At 45.1% G+C, this 11,105-nt stretch overlaps 1 protein-coding gene across 3 annotated transcripts; it reads right to left on the minus strand.

The window, feature by feature from the left end:
• Positions 1–504: 504 nt before the first annotated feature.
• On the minus strand, positions 505–9,272 carry CGRRF1 (cell growth regulator with ring finger domain 1). 3 transcript variants are annotated; one of them, XM_088674586.1, is made up of 7 exons: positions 9,117–9,272; positions 7,825–7,964; positions 6,548–6,725; positions 5,383–5,530; positions 3,592–3,699; positions 1,047–1,346; positions 896–1,016 (listed from the first exon to the last, which is right to left on the minus strand). In XM_088674586.1, exons 1-6 carry the CDS (start codon positions 9,218–9,220, stop codon positions 1,053–1,055), a joined length of 972 nt encoding a protein of 323 aa, XP_088530712.1. In that variant the 5' UTR covers positions 9,221–9,272; the 3' UTR covers positions 896–1,016; positions 1,047–1,052. The 3 variants fall into 3 exon arrangements, with proteins under 3 accessions (XP_088530714.1, XP_034957239.3, XP_088530712.1); XM_088674588.1 differs by having other exon boundaries at positions 505–1,346; positions 9,195–9,272; XM_035101348.3 differs by having other exon boundaries at positions 505–1,346.
• Between the last annotated feature and the right edge of the window lie 1,833 nt (positions 9,273–11,105).

Below are 11,105 nucleotides of genomic sequence, written 5' to 3' on the forward strand. Positions count from 1 at the left end.
CCGGTTTTATGTACAGAGGTGAAGAATTGCAAGCATGGGGGCTAAATGTGACCCTATTTAGCCTTTGGGACTAAGGTCCCAGGGCAGCGGACAATTTGAAATGCAACATTAAAAAAGGTGGGCAGCCAAACTGCAAAAAATGACGCTTGCAAGGAAGATGGAAAGGAGGCACATGGGTGGAAACTGCCAGCTTCTTCATGGATAGAGCGCAACCCACTATATACAAAGGCTGGAGTCACATCCATGGGGCTCTGCACACATTGGCATTGTGCCACTGCCCCCACCCCCAGTATGTGGTACCATGAATATGGCCAATGAGGGAACGCGGCCCTTTTGGGAAAGAAGTCTCCCACACCTGCTTTAAAGGCCTATACAGGGACTGTGACTTGGGAAACAATAATAATATTGGACAGGAACTCCGTAAGATATTTAATCTTTGAAGCAGAACTGATCTGCAGTTGTCCACAAAATATATGTGTACCTACTGAAGAGTTGCAAGAAAAACTCTTTCTATATTTTTTTCTTTGTTTCTGCCTCCCCCCCCCCACTTGCTGCAACTGAAAAGAGCAGCATTACTATCAAGTAGAAAACCAGGCTGACGGCACTTTTTAAAAAATACACACACATAAATACAAATTAATTGTTCTCAGGGGATGTTTCCTCTTTCTCCACATCAGTCTGTCGAGAGAAACTTCTCGGTGAAAAGTGCCACGAAAATACCCAATAAATTTATCTGCACATACAAAGAGATACCCTTCATAAAGAGTTCCAAGCACTGTTTCTGCCTGTAATGCGCACACTTTTGCACCGTTGCGGGAGGCAGAGGCAGCAGCGCAACCCAAGCCTTAACATCCCCGTTGCTTCCAAATCAAATCCACTGCTAATAAGGGAAGGTGCCAGACAACCAGCCCCCAAAGTTCAAGAGGAAGGGAAGGTCTTGGGTACTATTCCAGACGGTCGAAACTCATCTTGTCAACTCTTTGCATGAATTTCTCTTCTCTCCCTGCCTGGATAAAAGAACACACTGCTCTGTCCTTTCCACCCCCAGTTCTTCACTCTTTTCGGCCGCACAGGGGAAAGGACTCCCCAACAAACTGCCGGCACATTGGGCACTGCTTGAAGTATTTCACGCATTCGTCGCACAGGCAGGTGTGCCGGCAAGGGAGGAGCACCCAGTTGACAGCCCTGTTCTGGCAGACGATGCAGTCCTTGCTGTTTTCATCTGGCAGGTCAGCCTCGTCCTCAGCCAGCCCGGCTTTCTCGAGGAGGACGCGGTCCTCTGTCTTGTCACCCGAGGGAGGGCTACTTAGAGATGAGGCGTTGCTGTTGGCAGACATGAAAAGTTGCTGGGGGGGGGGGGTTGGGAACGAGAAGAAGCAGGGAGAAAAGAGACAAACGTTTAGGCATAATTCTAGTTACAGGTAGGTAGCCGTGTTGGTCTGAGTCAAAGCAAAATAAAAAAATTCCTTCAGTAGCACCTTAAAGACCAACTAAGTTTTTATTTTGGTATGAGCTTTCGTGTGCATGCACACTTCTTCAGATGCACACGAAAGCTCATACCAAAATAAAAACTTAGTTGGTCTTTAAGGTGCTACTGAAGGAATTTTTTTTATTTTGTTTAGGCATGAGACAGGGGTCCGCAAACTTTTTCAGCAGGGGGCCAGTCCACTGTCCCTCAGACCTTGTGGGGGGGGGCAGACTATATTTTGAAGGAGAAAAAAATGAATGAATTCCTATGCCCCACAAATAACCCAGAGATGCATTTTAAATAAAAGGACACATTCTACTCATGTAAAAAAACCAGGCAGGCTCCACAAATAACCCAGAGATGCATTTTAAATAAAAGAACACATTCTACTCATGTAAAAACATGCTGATTCCCGGACCGTCTACGGGCTGGATTTAGAAGGCGATTGGGCCAGATCCGGCCCCCAGGCCTTAGTTTGCCTACCCATGGCATAGTATGTTAAGAGTACTAAAAGCACACGCACATGCACACAAACACAGGGTGTGTTTCAGTGCCCAGGTGTCAGGGAGTGGTCTGAAGACAAGGACTGGGGAGTGTATTCTATGGCAGACCAGCTTCTCTCCAATGGAGAGCTGGAGCGGGAATAGTTGCCCTCCCTGGTCCGCAGCATGTTCAGAAGCAGAGAGAGAGAGAGACAGAAGCTGAACAGCTTAGGAAGGAGTTACCCAGTTATGAGATAATGACAACAGAACCAGAAGGGAGGGGGCAGGCAGCTAGTTGAGACGGGCCCTGAGTGTGGGGACCCCTCCACCACCACCATGGAGGTCCAAACATATTAAGAGCGCAAAGGAGTCAGAGGGAGGGAGGAACTTCCCGTTGGCGCCTAAAATGCTGCGGAAGTCGGATTAGACTGCCCTCTTGCGGAGAGCTGCGTATTTGTGCTTGCAGCATGATGCTGTAATAAAAGAACTATAAATCAAGTGCTCGTTTAATTCTTACCAAGGGAGGGGAGGACTCCCCATGCCTGACACCAGGTCTCCCATGTTTTTAAGGCCATGGGCATTTTCAAAATATGCCATGGGGAGGCTGCGCTATGAAACTAATGAAGGTTAAGCCTCAGGGCCCCGAACCTAGAGAGGTCCCAGAAGCAGATTTAGTTCACACTGCTTACCAAAATTGTGCTTTCAAAATTCATCATGCATATACTGTATATAACACTTCCCGAATTTCCCCGGGTCTCTGTAGCCAGAGAAATTTAACTTGGCCTCCATGCACATCAGGATTAGGTAATAGAAAGAGCCTGCACCACTTCAGATTGCATGCAGGCAATACTATTTTTGAAGTGTTCCCCTATGTGGAAAGGATCGTGCAAGTGGAAAACTACAAGAGAGACCAAGGCTAAAATCTTCCTAATGAGAATACAATTTTATTTTATTAATAATAATAATAAATAATTAATAATAATAATAATAATAATAATAATAAAACACCCTCCCATCAGATGCCAAGGAGACAGAGAACTACACAACTTTCAGAAGACATATGAAGGCAGTCCTGTATCGGGAAGTTTTAAACATTCGGCGTTTTATTGTGATTTTCTATTTTACTGGAAGCCCCCCAGAGTGGCTGAGGAAATCCAGCCAGATGGGCAGGGTATAACAATTAAAATTATTGTGATTATTTTATATTTTTTTAAACTTGCAGGTAGTGTTTTACAAAGGGGGAGAATTCAAAAATGTGACGAGCCACCTAGAGTCCATTATCTCATCTCATTCTGCTGCACACCTGGGTTGCAAACAACTGCATTTGCAAAAATGCGTTTTGTATTTTGATCACTCTACAGCTGCGGAATTGGCTTTTCTGGGTGGCAGAAGTAAACTAGAGGGAAATGCACAGATCAGTGACCCAGGGGCACCCTGCTCTACACCCAAGCCCAAGCAACTCCCAAGTAAAAAGAACGGTGTTAGCAGTCCTAGGAAATGATCTGCCTAAGTCTCTGGAGAATTGCTGCTACTCAATAGTGTTAATATTGGACAGGATGGGCAACTGGCCTGATGCAAACCGAGGCAGTTATTTCTAGCCACTTTTGAGATGTAAAACAAACCACAAACCCCAAAGCTTACCTTTAGATCATGAAATTGACCTTGGGCCATGAGGAGATACTGATACAGTATTCGACAGGAAAGCCTATAACTGTCATCAGTAATGTGGATTATAGATACCATAGACACCTTTGAAAAGAAAAGAAAACATTTGAATTCTATGTTGCTTTGTCGTTCAAACAACATCCAACCCGACAGTGAAGAACTTAAAAATGAGGCATTGTGAATGGTGAAATAATTGAACACTCCTTAATGGTCATTTCCAATGAGCTACCGGTAATGCCCATATCTTGTACAGAATTGCCTTGATCACTTTGGGTTCAGATTCCAATATTCGTCCTCTTATGCCACACAGCCATCAATTTTTATTAATGTATTACACAGCACATACATACCCACCCTGAAACAGAGCAGTGAAATTTATATATGGCCTTTCATATGACATCATTTACATTCCTTCCTTAATTTTAATGGCTGGTCTTCATTATTGATTTTATTTGCTGCTACTGGTCTTTGATTAGGTTGGCTGTTTTTATGGGCTAGTGATAAAAGATTTATTAACCACTAGTAAGATTTTACTCCTGCCAACCTAGCAGTTCGAAAGCACGTCAAAGTGCAAGTAGATAAATAGGTACCGCTACAGCGGGAAGGTAAACGGCGTTTCCGTGTGCTGCTCTGGTTTGCCAGAAGCGGCTTTGTCATGCTGGCCACATGACCTGGAAGCTGTACGCCGGCTCCCTCGGCCAATAATGCGAGAAGAGCGCTGCAACCCCAGAGTCGTCCGTGACTGGACCTAACGGTCAGGGGTCCCTTTACCTTTTAGTAAGATTTTAACATAAAGTCCCAGAAGAGGTTACAATGATATACTATAGTTATGGAAACGAATAAAATAATTACAATTATAAAAACAAGTAAAAGCGTTCCAAATAGAATACAATTGTATGTAAGGGTTTGTTTTGTTTTTAAAGCACCTCAGAGTGGATGCTTGTAAAAGTGAACCATGTAGCCTTCATTTTATTTCTTCATATAGAAATCATTGTAGTCGTCAAGTTTCCTACTCTGGGTCTAGTGAAATCCCCAATGGCAGTAATTCTGCCTTATAAAGGTAAAGGTAAAGGTACCCCTGACCATTAGGTCCAGTCGTGACTGACTCTGGGGTTGTGCGCTCATCTCGCATTATTGGCCGAGGGAGCCGGCGTATAGCTTCCAGCATGACAAAGCTGCTTCTGGCAAACCAGAGCAGCACACGGAAACACCGTTTACCTTCCCGCTGTATCTTACCTTCCTATTTATCTACTTGCATTTGACGTGCTTTCGAACTGCTAGGTTGGCAGGAGCTGTGACCAAGCAACAGGAGCTCACCCAGTCACAGGGATTCGAACCGCCGACCTTCTGATCAGCAAGCCCTAGGCTCAGTGGTTTAACCCACAGCGCCACCTGGCCAATTATGTAAACCATTTCAACTTCGTTAATTGCCTACCCAAATTTCAGATCCACCCAGGTAAAACCTATGCATGTGAAGTGATGGGTAATGAACTTTGTGACTATTTCCAGCAGACTGAAACAGATCTGGCTTCTCAATCTGTGGGATGGGGCAAGCTCTCTAATAATTATTACTTTTTCCTTATCTAATCCAAGGATCCAGGATGAGCTGTCATTTTAAATAAGGAATAATATTAGCACACGCCAATAGCTATGACAAAAAGCAAAAGCGAGTGCCCTGCCAAACTCTGTTCAACGGTGATTTTTCCACAGACAATTCAAAGCAAACTCCTGTCCCAGTTCCCTTTTGTCAAGAAAGAAGTTACCTACAATGTCATATATTTCTCTGTTGCCTTCATCCTCTAGCGTCAGCAGTGCAACTAGCGGGTACCGAGATCTGGGCACAGGGCCAAAGTCAATGATTTGTGCCTCTTTGGGTAGCTGGCAATGCTTCCCCGCTTTGTCAGACGTCTCGATGCTTTCTTTGTGTCAAGGAACAGAACCGCAAATAACGACAAATGCAATGTTTGTGCCACAGATGTTCTTGGACGTGGCGGAGGCTCAAGATGCACCAACCTATCTAGCATCAAGCTTGGCTTTACTGGCACAGACAAACTGTGTTGCGTTCCATCTGTTACAAGCACAGAATTCAGCATTCGTTACAAAGTTCAGCCCTCTGTCAGGGCAATCCTACACATGTATATTCCAAAGTCTCACCACTGACTTCAGAGGAACTTACTGCATGGAGAGTAGGGATCAGATTATACCTACAAAGGAAGCTGTCTTGCGTCGAACCAAACCACTGGTCCCTCTAGTCCCGTACTGTTGACAATGGTTGGCAGCTGGATATGCCATGGATTGAACCTGGGACGTTTCGCATGCAAAGCAGACCCTTTACCGCTGCTATGGATCTCCCGCAAAGTAGACCAAGAGAATGCAATAGTTAAACATGTCCATTGGCTTTCCATGATAGCGAAGTAGTGCATGTAGGAGCAAAGCAAATGGCCAAAGGGGCTGCTTTACGTTCTGCTGATCAGCCTTTTAATGGCAGCCGAGCAGCGAGTTAAGAGGAGAGCTATGGCAGACGGCTTCCAAAGAATTAAGTACTTAGAGCCAAAAGGTATTCTGCATTCAAGTTAATTCTCCAATTTACACATTCATTTCTACGTGCAGTGAAAAGGAAGACTTCCAAACTGCAGCCCACTCTTGTCCTCACCCTGTACAGAGGTAAAGGGAGAAATGAACCTCAAAACCTTTCAATAAAGAGGTTTATATTCTAAATAATGAGGCTGTTGATTTTAAATAGACTAAGTACAGGGAAGACTAATGGGCAGTAACGGCACTAGACACCCATTCTCTGGAAATCTCTTCCCCTGGCTTTCCCAACTTTTTGCTAAATCTAGAAACTTGCTTTAGATTATTTGCTTAGAAGCAGAGCTGTTCAAGATTCTGCACCTCTACATGCCAGAGATACGCAACTCTGATCAAAGGATACCAATACTGCTGGCGGTAGAGATACTCGTTATACACGGCATCCTCAAAGGCCTGCGGAGTTTTTATTCGAAAGCAATAAGCGTGTTTCTGCAGAGCTTCGTGGATTTTCTGCACGCTGCAGCCCCAGTAGCACGTAAGGAGGCAGTCTTCCAGGCAATCAGGCACCAGTGTTATGCCATCTTATGAGGAGGGGGGAAATAAAAGAACATGGAGTCACAAACAGGAGTTTTGAAAACTGAAAGCTCCAAAGGTTGGGGGGGGAAACCAATTCCAAATAACTATGTAGCAGGGAAAGCATTGTGTTTTTTTATGAAAATCACCAAATCCCTAAATCTTCCATGCTTGACAGCTCTTCTTCGGGAGATGAAAGGGCTTTTGCAGACAGGGGATGAATTTGCCACCAGGTTTTTGAAATGTAACACACGTCATTGCCAATGGAATTTTTATTTTATTTTTACTGGATTTCCCCCGTAAACAATAAATCCAGATTAGATGGGGGAAATAAACAGTCTGCCATTTTGATGCCAGTGACTTGGTGAGGCCACCACAGAAAACTTGCACGTGTGAGGAGCACCCAAAATCTTAAATCATAGAAACTAACTTCATAAAACATGCAACTTCTTTGAGCAAGACTAAGTTCTAAACACATTTAGAATCATAAAAACTAACTTCATAAAACATGCAACTTCTCTGAGCAAGACTAAGTTCTAAACACATTTTTTTGTCTCCTAGAGAAGAACTATCAAACCCAAAATGCGTTGCTATTGTCACTTGGTGGCGGCTGCCTAACAATTCACTAGGGACGCACCTCTGCACAGCTGTGACACTCAGACCCTGGCTGGCCATTGTGAGAACAGGATGCTGGAATAAATCGGCCTTTGCTCCGATCCAGCAGGGCTGCCCCTATGGTTCCCTGTTAATGTGTTCGCATCTTGTCATCCCTCTGGCGCAGAGGACAGGTATCCATGAGATCAGTGGCGTTTTCATGCTGTTACGTTCATACTGACAGTGTAAAAACCTACATTAGCAAGAATGCCAGATCGCAGTACACAGTATATCTCCTCTGCATGACCATATGCTAGAAGAAATATAGTCAAGCAGACCAAGGAAGCAATCGTCTCTTTGCGGGGGGCCAGCTTAAACTGTGTTGGCTCATTTCTGTTCAAAGGGTCTAACAGGGATAGTTGCTATGGCTAAACTGACAGCCAGTGCTTGGCATAGCAGGGAAAGGTGGGGGGAGAAAATTTGAACAGCAACCAAAACACGCAATCTACTGACTTGCAACTGAAGCCGTTTCCAGGTTTTTTATTTCCAAGCTGAATGGGTTTTTCACCTGCCGCATCTGTTTCTGGGACACTTTCACTGTTGATTCAGCTTCGTCTGAATTTCTCAGAATCACGGGAACATCCCACCCAAACCTAAGCAGCACAAAAATAAAATCAACAGCAACGCTTAATATTAACAACAGTCAAGTCTGGTTAAGGTACAGCCAAAAAGCAACAACTGTCTTAAAACAAAATAACCAAGTCTCCAACCATGTTGTATTTACTTCTCGATGCAACTGACCCTCTGCGTGTGGATTTTACCACAAGGCTGGACTGCCACTCTTATTTGCTCCCTCCTGTTAAAAATGCAATCCACCCACCTCCGCAATGAAAAAATAGTGCACCTCCATGCTCTGCGCACATCCCTTCCATGCTCTGCGCACATCCCTTCCACTTACCCCCAGCCTCCTTGCTTTGAGCAGCTCCTATCCCTCCTGAACTCTACTCCCCTAACACCCATTTAGAGGGTTCTTCCTCACCCAACCCTGCAGACAGCTATGTGGGTCTCAAAAATTATCCTACCCACAAGATCGTTGGTAGCATATTGTGGGCTAGGGTCAAGGTCCCTGGACACTTCAGGTGGGGTTCATGTTAAATGTTCTAGTACGCCCCTCTGTCTGCACTAAATTTATGGCTTGAATCGATTTATATATATTTGTGTCAGTGATATTCCATCATTTTAAAATTGCTTTTAAATTATTGTTTCCCCGCTCATGTTTTCAGTTGTTCTTACTTTTACTTCTAAGCTGCCTCAGGTACCTGTCATGGGGAAAGGCAGGGTATAAATATATATATTTGTGTTTTTATATTGTAACCCACCCTGTGATCCTCAGCTAAAGGGAGGTATTGGAACAATAAATAGTAATCATCATCATCATCTGCCACCACAATCTAGCATCCTCTCCCCACTTTCCCAGATGTAGCAGCCCCTTACCCCCTTAGAGCTTTATTACATCTCTAAGGACTATTTTTCTATACGTTTTATGGCTTTCTCCATTTTATCTGTGTTTGTTTTCAATTTGTGAAAGCCGCCTTGAGTCTCTGTCTGGGAGGAGAGAAATAATAATAATAATAATAATAATAATAATAATAATAATAAGCCTCCCTCCCTCCAAAGCTCCCCAACTTCCGCTTACCCCACCCCAATTCACTGGAATAAATTCCCCCCCCCAGCCAAGCCCCCCTCCCTGGACCCCCCTCCTTTCTCCCCCCCCGTGACCTCTGACCCTCCCACTCCCCACTGACCAGCCCATGACTAGGCCGCTGGTGACCAGGAAGCAGATGAAGACGACAGAGATGTAGAAGAGCGGCGAGTACTCGTACAGCGCCACCAGGAACGCCGCAGCCATCGGGGAGAAAGAAAGAAACGCCGCCGCCTCAGTCCCTCTTTGTTGTCGGCCCAGAGCGCCTGCGCGAACGAACCCTGCGCATGCCCGCCAGGGACCAACGAAGCCTCCGCAGCTGCCCTGTCTTCCCTTCCTCTTTGCCCTTCGTTCTCCGCCCCGCCCCCGCCAGTCTCTCCGTCAAACGCTGCGGGGAACGTGAGGGGCGGAGCCTCGGCGTGGGTGGCGGGCGGGAGCCTCAGCCCCTTCTCAAACTACAGCTCCCAGAATTCCACGGGGTGGAGGATGCCAGGACATCATACTGTATAGCGCTTGAAATGCATAGCGCACTGGTGGAATGTGTGTGGCCGAATCTGGACACGCCAAAGAAGCGTTTCGCTTTAAGTCGCTGTAAATTTGAACAGGGAAAACGGGTACTGTATAGAAAAACCCGGGACTCCGCGTCGCCATCTGGTGGCACAATGTTATATCGCATATACAAGGCATATAAATCACTTGTTCATTAGCAGTCCAGCTGGGTCCTGTGTATGAAAGAGAGAGCGAGAGAAAGAAAGAAAGAAAGAGAGAGAGAGAGAGAGAGAGAGAGAGAGAGAGAGAGAGAGAATCATAGAATTGTAGAGTTGGAAGGGATCCTGAGCACCATCCAGTCCAACCCTCTGCCATGCAGGAATATGCAGCTGTCCCGTGTGGGGATCGAACCTGCAACCTTGGAATTACCAGCACCAGCCTCTAACATACAGTGGTTCCTCGGGTTACAAACTCTTCAGGTTACAGATGCTTCTGCTAACCCAGAAATAGTACCTCGGGTTAAGAACCTTGCTTCAGGATGAGGAGTGATGTAAATATACTGGTAATTATTGTTATTAGCTTCTTCTTCTTTGGCGATCACTTGTAGCCAAGTAAGATTGTCTTCCATAAACACGGTTTTAAATGTGAGCCTTGAGAGAGTCTGTGAACCTCTTTTGTTGACCACCGGCATTACGCTTTTCATTTTTAAGTTCGGAATAGAGTACAGTAGTTGAATTATGGTGCTGGAGGAGACTCTTGAGAGTCCCATGGACTGCAAGAAGATCAAACCTCTCCATTCTTCAGGAAATCAGCTCTGAGTGCTCACTGGGAGGACAGATCGTGAAGCTGAGGCTACAGTACTCTGGCCACCTCATGAGAAGAGAAGACTCCCTGGAAAAGACCCTGATGTTGGGAAAGAATGAGGGCACAAGGAGAAGGGGACGACAGAGGACGAGATGGTTGGACAGTGTTCTCGAAGCTACGAACATGAGTTTGACCAAACTGTGGGAGGCAGTGGAAGACAGGAGTGCCTGGCGTGCTATGGTCCATGGGGTCACGAAGTGTCGGACACGACTAAACGACAACAACAACAACAAGAACAACAAAGTAGTTGCTTTGGAAAACGATAATCAGGCATCCACACAACATGACCAGTCCAACGAAGTTGATGTTGAAGAATCATTGCTTCGACATGGGCGATCTTTGCTTCTTCCAGTACACTGGCATTAGTTCGCCTGTCTTCCTAAGCAATGTGTAAAATAAACACATCTGCTTGTGGGAGATGAGTGCCACACCCCATAGTCTCCTTTGACTGAACTTCATTGCCCAGGGGTTCTTTGACCTTTCACCTGAGGGAGGTGGGTTATAGGTGTATTTTATTATTGTTTTTATGATGTGTTTTAGGTTTTCATCCTGCATTTTTATGCTGCAAACCGCCCTGAGATTTATGGGTGAAGGGCGGTATGTATGTATGCATGTATAAATAAAATAAAATAAAATAAAATAAAATAAAATTATTTGTTCGATTGTAGCAAATCTGCTGCCAATAAACACGCGGCTGTCGCTTTTAATTTCTTATGCCTTTTATTATTTGTCAGCCACC

This window comes from Zootoca vivipara, chromosome 1 (assembly GCF_965207765.1).
Source record: "Zootoca vivipara chromosome 1, rZooViv2.hap1.1, whole genome shotgun sequence".
Classification (NCBI taxonomy): domain Eukaryota; kingdom Metazoa; phylum Chordata; class Lepidosauria; order Squamata; family Lacertidae; genus Zootoca; species Zootoca vivipara.

Excerpts from the sequence above, each read along its gene's own strand:
- CGRRF1 (XM_035101348.3), bottom strand. The coding sequence starts at position 9,220 with ATGGCTGCGGCGTTCCTGGTGGCGCTGTACGAGTACTCGCCGCTCTTC. Across the intron at positions 6,726-7,824 it reads GGAAACGGCTTCAGTTGCAA|ATGGCATAACACTGGTGCCT; the intron begins GTCAGTAGATTG and ends CCTCCTCATAAG. Across the intron at positions 1,347-3,591 it reads GTCAATTTCATGATCTAAAG|CAACTTTTCATGTCTGCCAA; the intron begins GTAAGCTTTGGG and ends CCCCCCCCCCAG.